This window comes from Pan troglodytes, chromosome 17 (genome assembly GCF_028858775.2).
Source record: "Pan troglodytes isolate AG18354 chromosome 17, NHGRI_mPanTro3-v2.0_pri, whole genome shotgun sequence".
Lineage (NCBI taxonomy): Eukaryota > Metazoa > Chordata > Mammalia > Primates > Hominidae > Pan > Pan troglodytes.
Window position 1 is genome coordinate 43,376,382 of NC_072415.2, and position 23,373 is coordinate 43,399,754.

The 23,373-nt window shown below is 35.5% G+C and overlaps 1 protein-coding gene across 5 annotated transcripts in view; it reads left to right on the forward strand.

Annotated features, from left to right (window-relative positions):
* ASXL3 (ASXL transcriptional regulator 3) overlaps positions 1-23,373 on the forward strand; it is a 174,004-nt gene that overhangs the window by 28,750 nt on the left and 121,881 nt on the right. For 2 of the 5 annotated variants that reach the window (XM_054671753.2, XM_063795577.1), the window contains exon 2: positions 1,198-1,280. In XM_054671753.2, the coding sequence (XP_054527728.1) occupies positions 1,198-1,280 (83 nt within the window). Of the gene's footprint in view, positions 1-1,197; positions 1,285-20,564; positions 20,774-23,373 lie in introns of all 5 variants that reach the window. The other 3 variants (XM_054671750.2, XM_054671752.2, XM_054671751.2) reach the window with 2 other exon arrangements.

Here is a 23,373-nt window from a genome sequence, read left to right on the forward strand (position 1 = left end):
AGAGAGAATAGGAAAGTGTCTGAAAGGTTAGGATGGGCAGGCTGTGTGCAACACACTGAAGGACCTTGATGAACAGAGCCTTCACTTGTGAATCAGTTGAAATTTGGTTATTGACAGTATAAGAGATCACAGAGCCATTTTGAACAGATTTGGAAGCCTTTTCAAGTTTACATTTTCAGAATGACCCTGTTAATTCTTAATAATTATGATTCTTCCAATAATCATAGATTAGAACTCTAGTGTCTCTAAGTTACAAGAGGCCATGACTTGAGCATGAAGCTCCTGCATAGCATCTTTAATTAGGTGTCGTCTACCCTTGGAGTAGGTCATTGTGGAGATGTGCGTAACTTGTTTCTTGTACCCAGATGTGGTCCCTGTAGTTCATGTTGGTGCACAATAGGGGCACTGCTGCTTATTGTTTCCACCACATGGGGTTAAGTCCCTGCAAAATAAAGGAACCTGTTTTCCAGGGCTGATGGTCTAAGACCTGTGGAAATAATCAGCTATGTCCCGTGTATTCCACACCCTTTGTTTAAAAGAACCCCTTTCACAAAAGATAAGTAGGGCAGAAGAGGAGAGAAAGAGAATGGGACTGAGTTCATATGACTGAGATAGGCTAAATGGGAAGAGGAAAGGGCTTACTTGAAATTAATTGGAAAAGGCAAAGGAAAGGAAACTGAGCTGAACTGGAAAACACACTGTAATGAGTTACTTGGGTTCCTGTATGCTGCTTTCAACATTTTGGCCATGAATCCAGTGAGGCTGTTTGTGACCAGCACTCCGTTCTCTTCTATTGATAGTATTCAGGCTCCATGTTTCCAAGGACCTGGAATCTTAGGAAACATTTTAACAGCCTGAAAACATGACTTTCACCATAAAATATTAGAAACTTTTTAAATAAAGGAAATTATATACATTTGTTAACTTGTTTTCTTTAGGGTTCACATTCCTTTTTTGGTGTGTATGCCTTTGTGACATGTTTGAAGGATGGCCCCTTTTTGTTGCAGAAATTTCCGATTTAAATGTCCAAAAAAATTACGTTCTTCCTTTGGACACCTGATCTGTATGATGGACTGTTACTCTGATGTAAAAGCCCCTTCCCCTCTAATAAAATAAGCAGAGAATGCATGATTCACATACATTTTCATTTTGTATGCTGCCATGCAATAATCTAGGAATCTTATGTTTATATTTTAGGCACTAGAAAAACACCCCAACTCACCAATGACAGCAAAGCAGATATTGGAAGTCATTCAGAAAGAAGGGTTAAAAGAAACAAGGTCAGTATCCATATTTAAAACATTTTCTGTTTTCATTAAATAATAATTGCCACTCGTTGCTAAGCAATAGGTGTATCTAGATTTTGATATTGTAGTTGATTGTGAATTAACTCCCCACAAATTCTTTTCTAATTGAGAAATCGTTGGATGATTTAAGATTTCCTTGGACTTGCCTGTTACCTTAATACATTACGTTAGATGGATTGATACAGGAGGTACTTTCTTAACAAAGAACAGCACTGTGTGACTTAGCCCCTCATTGAAGTTATTCCTGTTTCTTGTAAGAGGAGATTGTGTTTCTGAAACCAAGTGGTGAAAGAGAAACACTTTTACAGGTTTAATAGGTAGATCCTAGGATATAAAGATGAGCTCACTTTGATAAAATTCAGTGCCAATAAATGTGGTTGAAAATCTAGTCCTCTTATATTTAAGAACTCTACTTGGTGCATCCCGTAATAGCTGTTGAGCCTAATATTTATCCTTTTAAAATGTACAGTTTAGTGGGTTATGTTATATTCACAAAGTTCTGCATCATCAACATTATCAAACTTTAGAACATTTTCATCACCCTAAAATGAAACCCTGTACCCATTAGCGGTCACTCCATATCCCAACTACTCTTGCCTCTGGCAACTGCTAGTCCACTTTCTGTCTCTATGGACTTGCTATTCTAGATATTTAATATAAGTGGAATCATCTAATATGTAGCCTTTTGTGAAAGGCTTATTTGACTTAGCATATAATGTTTTCAAGGTTTTCTCATGTTGTAGCATATATCAGGAATTCATTCCTTTTGGTTGCAGGTAATATTTCACTGATGATTCTTTATTCTTGGGTATTAATTTTATGGTTTTGGCTTTAGATAGCAGGTTAGGGCCATATAGATGATACTACTCAAGGAGAAAAAGGTTTACTATAGGATAAAACAACTATGATGTTGTCATATGTGTATGTAATCAGCCATGTTACATAGAATAGATTTGTGTACATGAATTGTCCATCTGTAAGCCATTGAGCGTACAGTAGTTGCAACTTGATGAAATTAAACCTACTTAACTACCTTTTGAATGATTTCATTGATGTGGATATAGAAACTGCTAAGATAAATAAATATCCTTCTGAGGCTGACTTTTTGTGAAAAATAGGTTTCACCTATAACTCCTGTAACTTTAATGTGTGGGTAACATCAGCCTCTAGCTGTTTAAAATGTATTATTTAGCAAGGTAGGTCCATGGACATCTCAATTTACTGGCGTACAGGACACCTATGCTCAAATTTTCATTTTTTATTTTGGAGACTTTTTTTTTTGCCTACTCTGGAGAAATAGCCTAAGATAATATAACCACGCTGTGTTTGTGCTAGTTGTTCCCCCAGAAAGTGGAGGCAGCAGTGGATAGATTAGTTGCTAACAGTACCTAACAACTCTGTTAAAGGAGATCCTATTTTAACCCGGATGTCAGTTTAAGGAGTTAGGGAACAAAATCAGGAAAACAGGAGATTAATTTTCTTCTTGCCACCTGTCAGTAACCCTGGAAATATTTATGACATTTAGAAAGCACTGAAAATATTTGTGCCACAGTCAAAAGAAAAGAGGGGCTAAAAATCTAAGGATGTCTACTGTCTTATGTGGGCTTTGTTGCCAGAGGAATCTGCCAACGTGGACATAAAAAGCACCTCCTAAAAGCAGACATTTGAAATTCATTCATTAAGATATTCTTCTCCACAGGAATGACTCTGCTGTTATCAGTTGTTATGAAGCTAGAGATATAAAAATCCCTGTACCGTGGCTCACAACATTTTAATTACACTTGTTATCATTATATCATTATTTCAATTTTTTCAAAATGCTGGTCCTCCCAGAATGCTATATAAGAGGGCTTTCAGCATGCATAGTTAACAAATACAAACAAATTTTAAAAACCAACTTCTTCAAAGAGTAATTAAAGAACATTGAAATGGGAAACATAACTCCCTAGTCCTCTAAATTGAATCCGTCTCCCCACTTCACCCACTACATCACTATTTGTCCTTCTGTAAGGAAAAAGAGTCCTTTGTTACAAACACTCATGAACCAGTATAGTATTAGTGAAAGTACCTGCACACAATTGCCAGTTTGAATAGGGAAGGGAAAGGCAAAGAAAGAGAACACAGTTAAAGTTTTCTTCTGTAAAATCTGCTCTGCATCAAGTGGCCTCAGACTATGCATTTTGTGCTCCCATTTGTTTTTTTCATTCTATTTCTTTAAATTTCCCCCTTCTTGTCAATGGTAATCCATTACTTGTGGCTCATGCATCTCTGCTCACTGTTCCCTTTCTTTCTAGTTCTAATTTGCTTATTTGAGTCACCTCTAAAATATACATACCTAGCTTTTGAGTAAGTTTAGGACTGTCCTGTATGTATGTATGTTGTTTCAAGGAGCAGATACTGACATTTATTTTGCCTACTTAATGTACTGTTTTGTTACTTTCCAAGTTTTTAAATGTTTTCCAAATATTTAAGGCAGTTGAGTAAATGAAGTGTAACTGTATGTATTTTTCTTAAGTAAAGTTTAGAAATTCCACCTTCATGAAGTCAAACATAAGCTGATTGATTTCTAGGTATTTACTAATGATGTGTTTTAAGAAATGCACATTGGTAATATGCCTGATTAAATACAGGGAAGTGCTTGTGAAGTTACTAATATGGCCATAACCCTCTGGTGGTCTCTTCTATGGAGGAAAGGTAATGTTTTAATGGTCCTCCCCCAAACAGTCCTCCACTGTACCTAGCATTTCTAGACAGTAGAAAATAAGGTCTTCAGCCATCATCATTCCAATCTGTACTCAAAGCAAGGCCATTTGTTTCAAGTGCTATCGGGGTCCTTCATTCTATGTGTGCCAGGCAGGTCTCCGAGAGCACTTACCTCGCTGTACTGTAATTTTGTCTTTCTATGTCTTCCCTGCCTGTGTGTGAGCTCCTTAAGGGCAGGGTACCTAACACTCCTGGCTCTCGGCAGATACTCAATAAACAGTTTTTTAGTCAATAATCTTCATTCTCAAGACGTTAATTTGCTGGTGCTTAGTAACAACTTCGGCTTGCATTCAGAGTTAGAAGCTTCTTTTTAACATTACATGTTATATTTTTATGATATTTAATAGTAGTTATTTTTAACATCAAAAGAAACTTAACACGTTTGTGGAAATCCCATTAAATATATGTATGCTGATAGTTTCCAGCAGGTTATCTGTGAACAACTAAAGTTATGGTGCTGTTGCTTGTTTTCAAACACTGTGAAAGCCACTGGTTTAAACTTGCAACTTATAATAGAAAAACTACATTATAATTTTGTTAAAACTAATGAGGATATTTGAATGTGTTCGGTATATATGTTACTGTTATTTGACTGAGGTGAAATTTGACATTGTATGCTATATTTTCCTCTTTACAACTGACACTTTAAATAATATAATTTTCATGTAGACATGATAAAGATAGGACAACTTTTTTACATCATGTTCTGTGTCTCATCTTCATATTATTGATGAAATGTGTAGAGTAGGATTGAATTCTATTTGGAAAAGCCAGAATGAAATAAGTACCTTCCGTGTGGGTAAAAAAGAAATATGAATATAATAAATTGGCAGAAGGACGTGGTTTTGTTGAAAAAAATAATAGAATGATTTTTTAAGATCTGGTTTTCTTTCTTATGAAAATATTCTTGGTAATTTTTACTTTCCCTCTGTATAATAGGGTAGAAGATTTTATTAATGTCATTTTCTTCTGGTCCCTCTGTGTGCTTGCTTCACTGATTCTGAGTATTTTTAGGGCTTCTGCCCTTTATGTTTATTGATTGTCAACAGTTGATCAATCAAAGTTATTGGAAGGCTTTTCAGATGATTGGAATCATATAATCAAATGGCCATGCTGCTTCTATAGATGGGATTAAAATGTGAATATTCCAGTCTGCTGCTTTTGTGGATGGATATTTGATATCCCTCTTTGGACTTCTTAGATAAACATCCTCACTTCCTTAGGGAGTTAGGGTGCTGCCATGAATATGTTCTTGTCTGCAGTAAGTGAAAATATTCATTTAGAAGAGAGGAGTACATCTAGTTACAGTGTTGTTTTGGGTGATTTTGGGGACATCCCAATTCTGATTTTCTGTTTTTGATTTGCTCATTCAGAAGTTATCATTCCTTTACCAAGAGGACTATGGGGTTTTTGATGCCTGAGGATGTGTTTTTTGATGCCATGTCTTACGTAATTTTTAAAGTGGTGCTTCCAAAGAAATGTGTGCTCTGTTATAGTAACATATCCAGGGGCTGCAAGGTTATGGAGTAAGGCTTGCATGACTTACATAGTGAGAGCAAAACAACCATTCATCAGTGAGGAATAATTTTTTTATGTGCTGGGCATTATCATTACAAGATACCTGTCATTAATGTAGCATGAACTGTGATTTAGTTTTTATATTATTTGGTAATAGGCAAATAGTTTATAATGAGGGTGAAGTGGTCATAAAATTAAACATATATATATATATATATATATATATATATATATACACACACACACACACACACACACAAACCACACAAAGCAATTAAGAAAACCTCTGTTGGGTTGAAAGCAAGACAATATTTATGAGGTACATTTTAACAATATTAGAGATGCCATATTTTAGATTTAAAAACTATGTTAAATTTCATCAACTGTTTACAGAGAAGCAGACTATAAATATATATTCCAGTAGGGACATTTTAAAAAGTTTTATAAACAGTATCTATTGTGTTTAGCGTTCCTCAGAATAATGGACATATTTTAGATTTCATGATGTAGAACATGCATTGACATCCCAGATTTTGTCATTATTCTAGTATCAATGAGAATTCTTTATTCCACTGATAACTCTGGAATTTATTTTTACCTCATTTTGTTTAAGACTTTTTATGTTTTCTGTTTTGCAGTCTCTGTTATGATATGCTGAAATTAGAATCTCCACTTTGTACTGTGGTTTATTAAATATGTTGCATTTCTTTAGGGGGATAACATGTCAGAAATTCTATTACCATGTATAGTGACAAACAATAAAATTTCTTGGCATTGCTCTTGGTGAGATTTACGTTGCTAATTAGTGCTTTAGGAGATGATTCTTTCTTGCCGCTGCAATGTTTTGCCTAGAGATAAGAAATAAACGCAAGTAATTTCTACTGCAAAATCAATTCTTATCTGCAGACTCCATGTTGGCGCCCTTCCTTTAATACTGAAATGGTGGTCTAGTTTGTTTGTGTTGGGCATTTTAGAATTACAATGTTAGCTCACAGTGTCATCCCTGCCATTTGTTAACATCTAATTCTCTCATTGTGTAAATGGTGTGCACAGTCAGCTACTTAGAGAGGGATGTATGAGACAATGGTGTTATTAAACAGAAACATAGGGCAATTTGCATATATTTGTGTGTGTACATGTGTACAAGCAAGCTTCGAGAATAATCTAGTTCTTAGTTGACATAAAATTTTACTTGTCATCATTACTTAGATTAGAAATCTCAATCAGTGCCATTCTTAACTCCCTTCTCCTATATCATCATGGCCAGATGGTTCTGGGTAGTGTTAGTTTTATCTTCCTAAACACGTCTTTCTTTCTGTGTACCGTACTTTTTGCAATTCTTCAGATACTTATTTCTTACCTTACCTGGATTATTGCACTATCTTCTTATCTGGTTATCTTATCCCAAGTCTTCCTTCCCCCTTTACAAATCTATTTTTTTCCTCAAAACTGACTGCAGTTTATAGTAGCATTTCTTAATAAGGAATCCATAATCCAGGCATATGTTGAAGATATTGCAGATTTGATTCCAGACCATCCCAATAAGGAGAATATTGCAAAAAAGGGAGTCACACAAATTGTTTGGTTTCCCAGTGCATATAAAAGTCGTATTTGTATACTGTAGTCTGTTGGGTGTGCAGTAGCATTATGTCTGTAAAACACTGTACATACCTTAATTAAAAAAATACTTTATGCTGGACGTGGTGACTCATGCCTATAATCCCAACACTTTGGGAGGCCAAGGAAAGAGGATTACTTGAGCCCAGGAGTTTAAGACCAGCCTGGACAGTAACAGAAACAGACCCTGTTTCTATAAAAAATAAAATATTAGCCAGACTTGGTGGTACATGCCTATAGTTCCAGATATTAATTAGGGAGGCTGAAGCAGGAGGATCACTTGAGCCGATGTGGTCAAGGCTGTAGTGAGCTGAGATGGTGCCGCTCCACTCCAACTTGGGTGACTGAGTGAGACCCTGTCTGAAAACCAATGATAACAATAATCTGAACCTTCAGCAAGTCATAATCACTTTGCTGGTAGAGAGAGTCTTGTCTTGATGTTGATGGCTGCTGACTGATCAGGATAGTGGTTGCTGAAGGATGGAATGGCTGTGGCAATTGCTTAAAGTAAGACAACAATGAAGTGTTCTGTATTGATTGACACTTCCTTTGTTGAAAGATTTTTGTGGCATGCAATGCTATTCGATAACATTTTACCCATAGTAGAACTTAGTTTAACTGGAGTCAGCCCTCCCAAACCATGCTGTTGCTTTTTATCAACTAAGTTAATGTAATATTCTAAATCATTTATTTGTATTTCAACAATGTTCACAGTATCTTCACCAGAAGAGGATTTTATCTCAAGAAACTACCTTCATTACATATCTATAAGAAGCACCTCCTGACCTGTGAAAGTTTTATCATGAGATTGAAACAGTTCAGTCACAACTTTGGGCTCCACTTCGAATTCTAGTTCTCTTGCTGTTTCTACCACATCTGCAGTTAGTTCCTCCACTGAAGTGTTGAAGTGGATCAGAATCCACTTCTTCCATACTCTTGTTAATGTTGCTATTGTGACCATCTCTTGTGAATCATGAATGTTCTCAACGGCATCTAGAAGGGTGAACTCTTCTCTGAAGATTTTCAATTCACTTTCCTCAGATCCATAAGAGGAATTGCTATCTATGGCTTTTACAGCCTTAGGAAATATATTTCTTAAATAAGAAGACTTGAAAATAAAAATTATTCCTTGATTTATGGACTGCAGAATAGATGTTATATTAGCATGTATGAAAGCAACATTAGTCTCTTTGTACATCTCCCTCATCTCTTGGGTGACTAGATGCATTGTCAGTGAACAGTAGTATTTTGAAAGGAATCTTTTTTTTTTTTTTTTCCTGAGCAGTACGTCTTAACAGCTTAAAATATTCAGTAAACCATGTTGCAAACAGATGTGGTGTCATGCATGCTTTGTTTTTCCATTTATAGAGTACAGGTGTAGCAGATATAACATAATGTTTAAGTGCTCTGGGATTTCCGAAATGCTAAATGATGAACTTCAACTTAAAGTCATCAGCTACATTAGCCCCAAACGGGAGAGTGAACCTGTTTTTTGAAGCATTGAAAGCAAACCTTGACTTCACCTCTCTACCTATGAAAGTCCTAGATGGCATTTTCTTTCAATAGAAGGCTGTTTTGTCTACATAGAAAATCTATTTCATATAGCCACGTTTGTCAATGATTTTAGCGAGATATTTTGGATAACTTGCTGGGGCTTCTACATTAGTAATTGCTGCTTCACTTTGCACTTTTATGTTATGGAGATGGCTTCTTTCCTTAAGCCTCATGAACCAAACTTTGCTAGCTTCTAACTTTTCTTCTGTGGCTTTCTTACCTCTCCTAGCCTTCATAGAATTTTGACCAAGTTTACCATTTTATATGGGCACTGTTCATGACACCCCAAACAATTACAGTAGTAACACCAGAAATAACTGATTACAGAACACCATAACAAATATAATAATAATGACAAAGTTTCAAATATTGTGAATTACCAAACTACGACACAGACAGGAAATGAGCACATGCTGTTGGAAAAATGGCACCAATAGACTCGCTTGATGCAGGGTTGCCTCAAACTTGCAATTTGTAAAAAACGCAATATCTGCGAAGCATAATAAAGTGAAACACACAAAACATGGAGTATCCCTAAATTCCAGAGACTGTATCACACATATTAATCACTTAATGTGATTAATCAAAAGCTACAGTCTTTTGTATGTTTGATGATTGTTTGATTAAATTGAATATGGTGCTTTTTCTAGTTAGATGGTATCTGGATAAATCTATTATATAATACTCTGATACTATAGGGCTTATATATGAATGATAAAGCCTACATTACACCTTACATTTAGATAAAATTTTGAATTTCTAATCTGGCCGTTTTTATATACATTTGGTTTTACCCAAAATATGTCACTTAAGATGTTTTGGGGCATTGTATGTCTTCTGTACATATTAGTTTTGAGTTAAATGGTATAACATTGATTAAATAAGTCATAGTCTGCACATGAATATCACTAATTGTTTAAAATAACTGTGTAATCTCTAATAAGTTAAGCTTCTTTTAACTTAAACTATTTTTAAATGTAGGGACAAAATTAAGTAGTTCTTGAGGAGGATGATAAGATTAGATATTACTGTGGTAGCATTTTCTGAGTAGAAAATCATTATGTGAAATGTTACCCAGCAAGAGCAGGTTTCAAGTTTTCAGCACAATCCTAATCGACTTGGGCTTGGGTAACTGTAAAGCCTTTATAGTCAAACATCTGATACTGCAGCCATAGTTGAGTATTTGTGGTTCATTGTGAAATGTCCCCTGTTATTTTTTTCATGATATGAAAAGTAGAAGTCGAGCCCCACAAGAAATTCAAGGACTGTTGTGTGTGCCTGTGTGTGTGTGTGTGTACACGTGCATGCATAGGCACTCACATTTCTGGTAGTTATCACATTGTTGATGTAAGATTGGATTGCTGAATGGGAAGGAAATACTTTTTATACAGAATGCCTCACAGTAATGCAGTAAGTATGGAAGAGGACTCTTAATTACTATTAAATCCTCCCAGACTTAATTGTGATTGTCTTAGTCAGCTTAAGCTGCTGTAGGAAAATACCATAGAGTGGGTGGCTTAAATAACAGAAATTTTTTTCTCACAGTTCTGGAAGACAGAAAGCCCAGATTAAGGCTGGCAGTGTCCGTTTTTGGTAAGGGCTTTCTTCCTGGCTTGTAGCTGGCTGCCTTCTTGCTGTGTCATCACATTGACCTTTCTTCCATATGTCTGCACAGAGACACAGCAACCTGTCTACTGTCTCTTCTTATAAGGACACCAATCCTATTGGATCAGGGCCCCATCCTTAGGACCTCATTTATCCTTAGTCACTTCGCTAGAGGGCCCATCTTCAAATGCAGATACACTGAGGGTTAAGGTTTCAATGTATGAATTTTGAAAGTACAAAGCCATTCAGTCCATAACCGTGATTCAGGATTTGGAAGATTTATACAATTCATAGTATAACATAAGAATATTTCTAGAAATTTTTTGTATCTGATTCATTTTGAAAGTTATTTATAACAATATGCTTAACACAGTACCATGGTTCTATTTTTGCTTACTACTCATATGTGTTTTCATATGTTATTCCTAACATATAAACCAATAAAATTAAGAAGTTTTATATTCAAATATTGACTGGGTGCAGTGGCTCACACCTGTAATCCCAGTACTTTGGGAGGCTGGGGTGGGCGTATTGCCTAAGGTCAGGCCTTCAAGACCAGCCTGGCCAACATGGTGAAACCCATCTCTACTAAAAATATAAAAATTTGCATGAAGTGGTGGCCTGCACCTGTAATCCCAGCTACTCGGGAGGCCGAGGCAGGAGAATTGCTTGAACCTGGGAGGCGGAGGTTGCATTGAGCTGAGATGATGCCACCGCACTCCAGCCTGGACAACAGAGCGAGACTCCATCTCAAACAAAACAAAACAAATATAATGTGTATGTTCACATAACATAAACTCACTTGGATTTTATTTGAAACCTTTGGTAAAAATAGCTGTGGTGACTGCATATATATTGATGCCTCAAGGCATCAGTAACCACTAAGCTATGCAATTATAGCTACGAAATGACCATTTCTTAATATACCTTTTTATGCTGTCAAGCTTTCTTTCTCCATTCTTCCAAATAATTGAGCAAAAAAAGGTAATTTCAGTGATTTCAGCTTTATCAAGATCTAGGTATAATTTACTCCAGAAACATTGAACACTCTATAAATATTTCAGTGCAGAAATAGGACCCAAAATGGATGTAAAATTACATTGTGTGTGAGTCTTTCCAAGTATCCTATGCAGGTGAAAATCTTTGAGGAGGAATAGGCATTTAACTGGGATGATTTTATTTAACTTTTTTTCTAAGTGGAGCTCTTCTCTTCCTCTCTTATTTCATTGCTTGTGCTCTTAATTGCCACACGCCTAAATGATTTTAGTTTTGCTTCATTGTTTTGAACTTGACAACATAATTCAAATGCAAAACAGTTGATATGCTCACATAGGGACTTCTTTTTATAGTTGATTTGTTTTCAGAAGGAATAAAAATTATATTTTTGTTGAGCCAGGTTTTCTAAAAGCAATAGCACATAATTCTTAAAAATAAGTCTTAGCTCTTTTAGGACAATTAAAAGACTATTTATCCTTTGTCTTCTTACACACCCAAGCAAAAATGAAATTGATAATTGTTTACTGGAACTCAGGTCGTTTTTCTGTTGAGTTTCTTTTTTATTAAAAAGTTAAGGCCTGTGCCGGTGCGGTGCAAGATGTCTATATGATCTCTGGATTCTCTGTAGTCTGCTAGTAATCATCTCCTGGGCCTGTTCTTAGTACTCAGGTATATATATGCAGGGTGGTTAGTTGTCAAATTAGAGGAACATCACAGAAATTAGAGGACCTCAGAGAAATTAAGATAAAGTTGTGGAGATGTAGATATTACTGTTGTTAATTAAATACCTACTAAGCGCCTACTCAGTGTTTACTGTGTAAGATCCTGATAACTTTTTGGAAGTTTTAAGGCATATGTTCATTCCATTAACATTTATTCAGCACATTCTGTGTTCTTGAGACTGTAGAAGTTGTGGGGGTTAATAGATGAATAAAATACCATTTCTGCCTTTGAGTATTTCAGACCATTTTCTGTGTTATTTAATGAGGTCTTTCAGCCTCTTCTCTGTGAAGCATATCTTAAGCCTCATACTTGATGTTATTTTTTTATTTTAAAGTTGATAATTTCTAAATTATCTCTTGAATTATTCATGTATATGATATTCCAACATGTTAAAAAGTGTTGTCTTTCCAACACAAATATAAGCTCTTAAAGGTAAGGAACTCATACCTTTGTACCATTAATTTTCTTGGCATACTGCTGAAATGCTGTGTTTTATATAGTATGTCAAGCAAATTAATAAATAGGGACATGATAATAAAAATAATACCTAACATCTATTGATCCTTTATATTAGGCTTAATGCCAAGGACTTTACATAAATTACCTCGAAACAAAAGATTTGAGATGGGTAGATACTATGTTCCTCATTTTACCAGTAAAGAATCAGAGGCAGATGAGGGTGAGTAATTTGAAAAAGTTCATCAAGCTAGAAAATGATAAACCTGGGATTTGATGTCTGACTTAGAGCCAATTGTTCTTAACCTTTTTAAACATTTGTGGCCTAAGTCTAATAAAACTGTGATTTAAAAAAGTATTGGTTATAAGATTCTATCGAGTAAACACTCCCCTATTGCTGTTGGCAGTTTTTCTGCCTGATTGTTGCTATCCTATATGATTACTCACCAAAATGGAAGTCTGGTTTGTCAAAGACAGGTATGTTGAAACTCTTTCAGTTTATACCCTAGTTGTAAATAGTTTTGAAGAGTGAAAAAAAAAAAAACATTTCCACAACCCACTTACATTTGGAGGATGCAAAACCTCACACCATTTTGCTTGTCCAACATGAGGATGACCATTTTGGGTAAAGATTTGGGCTTATGGACAGCAGCATGACATATTTTAAATGTAACTTCGTACTGTTTGTTTTTAGAAGATGGTGCTCTGAGGGCAGGAAACATACTGTGGGTAATGGGAGAACTAAAGACTTCATGAAACTCAATTTTTCATTGTTGATCTTGGACTTACAGATTGAAATTCTTGTTTCTTGCTAACCTACTAGTCACATCATAATTGCTAACAAAATGTAGATAATCCAAAAGGTAATTTTAGAAGGTGTCAATTTCTACACTTGTGGAAACAATTGCATGGAAATAGTTGAGATTGTCTACCTCCACCATGTTTAGGTTCACCATATTTAGGTGGAGGTAGAGGGAGGCTAAGTTATTAACATCGTTTTTCCTGTTGAGATTTTCTACCTCCACCATGTTTAGGTTCACCATATTTAGGTGGAGGTAGAGGGAGGCTAAGTTATTAACATCGTTTTTCCTTTTGAGATACGTGTCTAGGCAAAGAAAAGGAGGCCTGAATGAATGCTCTAGTATAGTTTCAGAAGCAGCATGACTGCATCCTTTAGGAAGTGTTCTTAAGCAGAGAATAAGCAGAATCTTTATCATGACCACTTGTTCATCCACTCTCCTATCACCCATTTATTATACTCCCACTGGGAAGTATGAAAACGTCACCCTTTCCTTTTTATTTTTACAAAAGACATATGCATAATTGCCAAGCAGGGCATGTTTCAGGCCACTGTGGCTATCTTAAATTCATAATGTAGTTCTTCTCTAGCATGTCTGCATGAAATACAATTCGTACAATGATTATTCAGTTTGTAGCTTAATTTGTGTTCATTGAAGATGACCTGATGGTTGCTAGAAATAGAAAATTGGCATTAATTAAGATTTGTTGGAACAGATTGTTGTCAGTGAGGTGGTTTAAAGAATAGCTCAGATCTTAATTTCTTAAATGTTAGGATTAGCAAGGCTCACTTTGGAAGCCTTCTCTCCCACTCTCCCCCACTACGAGAAGGAAAGTACTGAACAAGAATACAGGAAGTACTAGTAGGAATTGCCAAAGTTTTTACGGCTTACTCTGTTTTTATTTAACTTTTCGAAATTTTAACTTGATTGCTAAGATGAGAATTATTTATTATTTTTCAATTCCATTCTTTTTTATTGTATTACTAAAAGTCATCCAATTATAACTTAATTCCCAAAGTTTTATAAGTTACTTTTTATAGTACATAGAGTGGTAAAGTCTTCTCTCCTTTTCTCATAAGAAGGTGATGAGGGATTGTGAAATAGTCTCTGAAGCATTTTGAGTAACTTGGAGCAGATAATTATTTAAACTTTTAAATCCAGTCTTCCCTGTACCCAACTTCCAACCACCTAATTTCCCCAACAATTTCTAGTCTTTATTAAAAGGGTACCTTTGTGATAAGAGAGTAGGGGGATACATAATTTTTAATAGCTAAGGAGTTGTTTCCTTTGGTAAAAAGAAGGCCAGGACTAGTTTCCACATGGACCATTTACTGTTGTTTGTTACTATCCCAAATGTAAACCATGCTTGTGAGAATTGATCTGAGAGGGAGCTTCCTCTTCAAAACAGATCATTCAAAACAGCCCCTACCACATTAGGATGCAAACTAAGACATGAATGAGGTTTATCTGAGAATTATATTTTGTTTCTGGTAAGGATGTTTTAGATCATATAGTTTTAGACTTTTGTTTCACAAATCAATAAACTAAGGCTTAGGAAAAGTGAGTGAGTTGTCCACAATGATAGTCAATGAATATTTGACTCATCTTTAAGCTTAGAAGAGGCTGATTATTTCAGAATTTAAGAAGAATGTACAAAAGTATATTCAAAAGTAAGTGAAGGCTGAACCCTGTGTAAAGAAAGAAGGATCAATGTTCTGTTCTTAGGTACTATTGAAATGGAACTATTGAAATAATTCTGAGGTACTATTCAGTGGGTTTGGCCATTGAAAGGAATGGCAAAAACCGCAATTACTTTTGCACCTACCTAATAGTAAATAGTTGTAAAACTGTTGGCGGGAGTTAGGGATGCAAGAGAGATTGTACTATAATTTGTACTTCAAATAGTGATCTAAAATTTTTGATTCTGGTCTCATTGGCTTCTTGTTGCCACCAGGACCTCGCCCAAAGGAAAACTGAAAAGAACAAGGAAGGGGCTGTGACTGGCTCAGATTCCCACCATGGGTTGGTGGAGAGAGCCATTGAGCTCAGTAAGGCATGGTGAGCCAATGACGACCTCGCAGAGAGAAATCATTGAATTGAGTATTATTTTCCAGTTTTTGTTTGGAATGCATTTAACTATGGGATATGTGAGGCAAGGGCCAATAGATTTGTCTGTAGACAATTTGATTAAGAGGGTTTGTCCAACAGCTATTCTCTTTTCAGATTTTCCCCATGGACTTAACAACCCACTCTGTTTCTTTATTTACATTATATTTTATGTTTTCTGATTGAATTTTCCTTCTGTTTCTCTATAAAAAATAAAATGGAGAGCAATTAAATATTTAAATATAATCACAGTAAAATATAATGGTCTGAAAAGTCCAATCGGTAAATGAAAACATTGTGAAGTAATGTGAAGAGACAGTAAAAATCAAGTTTTCATTTACTGATTATTTTTTCTGGCATTAGTAACATTTAAATTTTCTTCATGAATGGATCTTTAGTGTATCAAATGCAGTATACAATATATGTAATGATTATTTTACTAAAAGCAGCTAAATCCAATATAATTCAGAGCTATCAAATGCTTTGTGTAATTAATTCATTATGTGTTGTCTTATTCATCACATACAAAATGGTGATATTGATCCCTGACCTTCCTATTGTCTAGGCTTGCTATGTAGACTAAAATTAAAACATGCATTTGATAGCCTGTTACAAGTGTATGCTGCTGATTTTATTAAACCCTTTGCAGTTAATTTAAATATTTTCAGATTGTTTTTCTTAGTTTGGAGAATCAAGATCCAAGAAATTAGCTGTTTACTTTATAGCACAATCTATTCTGTAAGCTGATGTATAAGTTTGCATGGGTATCATGGAGTCCCAAAATTTAAATGACATAATCAAATAGAAGTTCACTTTGCATGTTGCAGTCTGAAGGTGGGCAGTCCTATGAGTTATGAGATAGCTGTGTTACCCCAGGATATCAAGGAAGCTAGGTCCTTCTGTCTTGTTGCTTTGCTGTCTCTAGGATTTTGTTCTTATCCCAGTGGTCTCAGATAGCTTGCAGCTGGAAGAAGGGGCAGGCATAGTCCCTTTAAAGACATGCTCTGAAAGTTGAATAAACAGTTCTACTCATGTCCCATTGGTTAGACATACACTTGCACTGAGCTGAAAGGGAGGCTAGAGAATAGATCTTTATTCGAGGAGGCATGTTCCAAGATAAAAAGTGGAGGATCCTAACTGTAGGGAAGGGTCCTTCTTGGAGAACAACCACCAGCCTCTGCCAAATCTGTTTTTTCATTAAATCCCATGTGTGGGCTTGATTTATATTAAAGATGTGTTATCACTTTTTACGTTTGAAAAAAATTACCTATATAGTTTACACAGACACTCCTTATATTTTAGGTCTCTCTGACAATGCTGAGCCTATAATGGCCTTCACCAATTTTTGCTCTCCACCCCCACCTTCAAGGCCTAATTCAGATGTCACATAGCACCTCCTTGTGAAGAATTCTTTCACTCCTTTAGCTTCAATTAATCACTTTATCTTTGCAATTTCATTTTAACATAATATGTATGTTCTTCTGTTGCAGTATCTAATAAACTCTCTCAATTTTTCTTGTAATAGGACTGCAGTTTGCTTAATTGGTAGAGTTCACGTCTCATTGATCCTTCTCTTCCCCATGGTGTCCTTGTTAATACTGGACTTGTGATATTTTCAGATTGAATGAGTGGAAATTTGAATTCTAGCTCTGTTTCTTCTTTGAACGTAATGTGTTATCTTGGATAAGTCACTTAGACTATTTTTCTTGTCTTTCCAGTAAAACAGGGGAAATCATAATTCTTGCATCAAACTATTATAAAAATAAAATAATTTGCAAAAACTTGAAAAATATTCTCTCAGTTGTAAGATATTTAGTTTATGAGATGTCACTGTTTGCTGCCATTGTTAGAAATTTGGAGAAAGATAATCAAGATAGAATGAAATCCAATTTGCATTCTAAGATATTTTACAGCAGTATTTTGGCATACTGGTGCCAAATGCTTCATGTTTCCATAAGAAATATTAAAATATCTGATATTTATTTTTTATCTAAAATTTCATCAGTAGTTAGAAAAGGGAGTCTAGTTAGTGTTCTTTATTCAGATTCCATGACAGGATATAAAACTACTGTTACTTAATGAAGCAGAGCCTCAGTTGTTTTTAATATATATTAACGACTAATGTTGGGGCTGGGTATGCTGGCTTGTGCCTGTAATCCCAGCACATTGGGAGGCCATGGCAGGAGGATGGCTTGAGGCCAGGAGTTTAAGACTATCCTTGGAAATATAGCAAGACCCCTTATGTACAAAATAAAAAAACCCAGCCAGGTGTGATTGTGCATACCTGTGGTTCTAGCTACTTGGGAGACTAAGGTGAGAGGGTTGCTTGAGCAAAGAAGATGCAGGCTGCAGTGAGCTGTGATTGTGCCACTGCACTCCAGCCTAGGTGACAGAGTGAGGCCTTGTCTCAAAAATAAAATTAAAAAGAAAAACTAATTTTGGGACTCCAGTATCAGGGACTGGGATTTTCCTGATGTACACTCTACCTATAAGTAAATTATCCTTTATTAACTGAGATGCTTTATTTGGATCTTATTTGTAACTCAGAGAGCATTTTTTTTTTTTACTGTGAAGTTAAAACTTTATGTAGCAAATTATACCTATTGATATTTCCTAATTTGCCATGTTTGGTATAATGACAGTTCATTTACAATAAATCCTAATTCACTTAACATATTAGTGCTCAGGTTTTTTGTTGTTGTTGTATTTTGGTGGGGGCAGTGGTGATATTTCTTTAGCTATTTTCATACTTAGGTCACTTCAACCTTCTGAATGTATGATATTGATGTAGAATTTCCCTTGCTTTCCCACCGTCCATACTCATAAGTGTTAACAGTAGTATCCCGACAGTATTTCTGCCCATTATCTGATGGGTATGTTTTTGGGGAAAAGGGATGTGTCTTAAAGTCCTGTGTCTGCACCGTCATCCAAATTTTGTTTGAAATGTGATTATGAAGCTTCATATACACAGAATGGAAATTTGGAGAAGAGACTTTAGGGAGCAAAACCAATTTGCTGTCTCTTAGGAGGTGCATATGTATGTAGGAAATAATTCTTTGGAAAATCTGTGTCATTATTTGTGCGCTTCTGTCTTTGAGATCCTCAGTTTAATATTTATTGAACATTCATTATATGCTAGGATTTTTCCATTATACTGAAATAGTTTGCTGCCTGTTAAACTAAATACAGCATAGAATATATTTTAATTATGAACAGTAATCTGGTTTCCGAGATTCTTGTAAATTGCACATACATACTCTAATGCTTTAGCCTCTGTTGGTTATTAGGATCACTGCCACCTTAATACTCCTTTACCATTTAAGATACAGATGGTTAGTGCTCCTGGGGAACTTCCCCCAAGAAATATGGTTTCTTCTTTTGTATTCCTTGGGGAAATTTCTAGTGTATCATTATCATTGTTTTTTTAATAACTCTTTCTCTCAACTAAACTATGAATTCCAAGAAAGCTGGTAGCATATCTCACTCGTTTGCACGTCCTGTATGATTCCTAGATCATAGTGGCCATCACAGCAAATGTTTATTTGACTGAACATATATTACTTAGACATCTTTAGCCAATATTTGTATAAGGAATGGTTTGAGAAGATTCTTGTACTTGACTGTGATTGGAACCTCAGGTTATGCAACAGGAAGTCAGTATGTCAAACATGAGAATTTAAAATTTTAGGAAGAAAACTACTTCATATTACTAAGCAACCAAGTGAACTCTCTCTTTCAAAATAATGTTTTCTGAGTTTTATGCCTAGGTGAGTCAATTCTTTGCATTATCCTTAGTGAGAGACATGTTATTCTTTATGAGATATAGTGAAGTTAGTGAAGATGTCCAGAAAAACATAATGAATGTTATGTTTGCTATCTCAGGTCCAAATCTATCTAAAAGGTTTCTAGGTATCTGACATCAGCAGAATAATTGACATAGGAACCAAAATATATACCAAGTAGGTAGGGGAGGCAGTACACCAAATGGATATTTCCAAGTTTTCTTTGTTTTAATATAGATAGAAAATAACTGACAAGGATGGGATGGGGTCAAGTAGAGCAAGTTAAGTGGAGATAAGAAGACAGAATTCTGTTAACCTTAAATGCAATTATATATGATGAGCATTTTTATAGATAGCAGCTTGACTCAAAAATAATTTAGGGTAAGTACATAGAAAATAATGCTGCAGTGATTTAACCCACTTAATTTTGTTTTAGATGTATTCTGGAACTAGAGGAAGTTGGTAAAATTTGGCAGTAGGACTAAAAGTTCCAGTTGTCACTATTATGGTAGTTTAGGTGAAAGGGGCAAGCGGAAAGGAAATAGTCCTCAGTCTTTTTATAATAAAGGACTCAATGAAAAAAAAAACAGTGAATTCTCTGGTTCAACTTTAAATACTCTATGTAATGTCTATTACTTTGTTTCTAAAAAGCCTATTCATTAAGGAGAAGGAAAACGGAAATTCTTTTACTTGGTTTGAATTCTTTTTTGATTTTTATGTATGATAGCTGTTGGAGCTCCATTGATCATTAAAAAAAAAAACTTACCATTTCAAGTTGTTGTTCCTTCTAAGGTTCCTGGCCCTGCTCCATTATAAGCAAGTGCAATCAATCTAGAGCTCTTTGATCAGGAGGGAGTCGGATAATGCTGTCAAGGTGATGGTAGTTAGAATTATGAAAGTGGTGGGATTCAGGAGGAGTCAAGGCACATTTTATAATATCAAATAGACCTTCAGGGGTTAATCTGGCATTGCTATTCTATCTGCTGGGTCAAGGCTTTTTTTTTTTTTTCCTCATGCTCTTTTAAATACTGGATTCTGTCCACCCTGTTTAGAAGATTAGCCTTGGAAACCAATATTGTGTTTTCTTTCTTCCCTTCAGGACAAACTATTTTCCATTTGGGATCACCTCAACTACCTTAACAGGCAGCACCAGGTCTTCATATGCTTTTAAGTTTACCTTCTGCTATGGAAAGGATCTTTCCTTGAATGTTCATATTTTCATCTTGAGAAGGCAATATATATATAGGATTGGTTAAGCAGCTGTAAATAAATATGACAAAGTAGAAGAGTGGTTTGTGGGAGTTTTACTATATATACACATATATAATATTTTCCAGTCTGGTTTCAGACCCCGGCATGGCTTGGAGACAGCGTTGGTGTGTATGAAGGATCTTCCTCCAATGAAGGATTTGGGACAACTTTCCATGATGATTATATTAGAGCCTCAGCTGCTTTCGTGTTGGTCATGAGGTGATGCTGAACCGAATGCTTGAACTAGCAGGAGTGGCTGGGATTGCATTGGAGTGGTTCCGTTCATTCCTTCCGGGTAGGTACCAGCTAGTGACGTTGGGTGAAAATGGACATTGAGGGTCTTCCTGTAAGGAACCCCATAAGAGTCACTCATTCCCCTGTCATTTAGTGGGCATGAGAGGACAAATGGACAACTGAAGGCCAGGCAGTGCGATTTGAATGACTGGGTAGAAGGTTATGAGAGTGATTCCCAGATTGGTGTCGCTCACATATGTTATTTCTGTTTTGTCAGTGTGACAGTGCAGTCTAGAATGGAAAGTGAGAAAGTGTGAATTGTTGGAAAGTGAAAATTTGAGAGGCTCTGGTGTGCTTTCTAATTTCTCTGTCTGAATTAACAGTTTGTGTAAACTGTGGCCATATTTTAACCACAAATTTATCTAAACATGAAAATCCTATGTAATATTAGATAGAAATGTTTTATTTTCCTTTCTTGTATATTTCCAGAGCCTTTTTCCCTGTGAACATTGACTGCATCTCCATGATCTTTCTTGCTGAAGTTGTAGTCTCCTTGTTCACTCTTTTCCTTGGGACCCTTTTAAGCAAAGTAGCATGATGACATTAATAAATACTCTTGAGGCTGATTTTTCCCGGTGACTGTTTTATCTTCACTGAAAGCACTTCATTATTGTGATTCTGCTTTCCTAAGAATCAAATTGGGTTGTAGTTTTAAGGAATTTGCAGCATAAATACTGCCTCTACTTTGCCTTAAACTGCTCATGCATTTTAAATGTTTACAAGGAATATACTAGAGTTTCTCCAATTTTGAACATGTTGCTTAGAAATGTGGTGCTTGTTCTTGGTTATTTATTTATATAATATGATTTCAGTATTTTCCTTTAGACTAATGAAAAGCTTGCTGAGTGTTGAACATGAAAGAAGTTTATTAGGTCTAAGAGTAGAATACAGGTAAAGAACTGAAAAGAAAAGACAGATGTATGTGTCTGTAAATATCATTAGAACTGTCTGTTCAATGTCATTTTGGCAAAAAGGCAGGAAACTAACATTTATGTAGTAACTGATCAGTGTCAGGCACTGAGCCAAGCAGTTTCTATTTTTTTTAGCTGATTTATTCCTGATGGTAACATTGAGAAGTGGGTGCTGTTTCTTCATTTTACAGATGAGGAAATTGGTGCTGAGAGAAGCTAGGTATCTTGCCTAACTTCACACAATGATAAGTGGAAAGATCTATTATTTGGCCTCGGTCTCGCCCATTCCAAAGCTCAGTATTTCCGTCACTGTGGGCCACAGGCAAGCGTTAGACTTGAAGTGGGGTCCCTAGAGAAAAGATTTTGAAAAGAAGAAGAAAATGATGGTTAGGAGACATGAACAAACCAAGGAGGAAATGAGAGACATAGGAATGTATTAGGATAATGTTGATTTTGAAAATTTCCAGAGTTTTCCTCACACTTAGTTTGAAAAGCCAAGTGATAAAAGGAACAATTTTAAGATTATCAAATGAACAGGTTTAGAATTTTGGATTTTCTATCTTTGTTCTGACATTTCTTCACACCGTATGCTGAAAATGAAGTAAAGATACCCCACACTGGATCCTAGAAACTTACTCTAAGGATCTGTGCATGGAAGGCAATCAGGTGGTTAGTAATTAATTATCTGAGGAAAGACAGCATTTGAAGACAAATATCAGGTGTTTACTGTTTATAAAAGCTTTTTTTGTTTTTAATGTGTCTGCAAAAATTTTTTTATGTGGACCGTTGGCTTACTACTGCTTTTAAGTATAACATGGTACATATGACAGAGATGTGGTGAATTCTTGTGTTCTACTTAAAGAGTAACTTGTCTGGATTTCAGTAAATGGTTGTTTTCATCTTTGGATGGAGTTTGAATTCATACTAGCAGTTTTCATTTTTATGTTGATGATTGCTGTCTCTCATCATTACAATAGATTTATTTCAGGTGTAGTCAGAGAGGATGTTGTTTCTGTGCTTATAAATGGACGTTGACACTAGAAAGGTTAAAGCTGTTACTGTTATCCTAATGTCATGTTGTCATTACTGATTGTTACTAGTACCTTAGAAAACAATCCCCCCACACGCCAAAAGAAGTAAAGCCCTTTAACTGTAATGATTTTCAATGTCAATGCTATATTTTATCTACTATCAACTCCTGAAGTAACATTTGTAATTGAATTCAGCACCTTAAGATTTCCTGACTTAGCTTTAGTGAAATATTGATTTCATGAAATTAGGTGGCAGGTGTATCCAGAAACTATTTCCTGAAAGCTTTAAGTGGCAATATAAAAGACCAAGAACATTAATTCAAGTTAAATGAGTTGGTTGGAGTTGTGCTTACTTAAATAAGATGCTTGCCAAATGGCCAGAAACTGTGATATCCCAAGTTGTGTTTTTAGGAAGATTGAAAAATGAAGGGAAACAGAAGAATATTTATCCTTTTGTTACGTAAACCTAGGTAGTTCTCTGTAATTTTAGCCATGGTTTAATCAGTTGCCATTTAGTTAGTTGATTAAATAGGGGCCCAGGTTTAAGATAATTTTTTTCTTGAACTATTACCTTGGCTCTCCAATTCTCTTTTCTACCCCGATTACATTTACATATTCTCCTTTTTCGTTATTGGAATTGCTCTCTGGAGAGTCTCTGT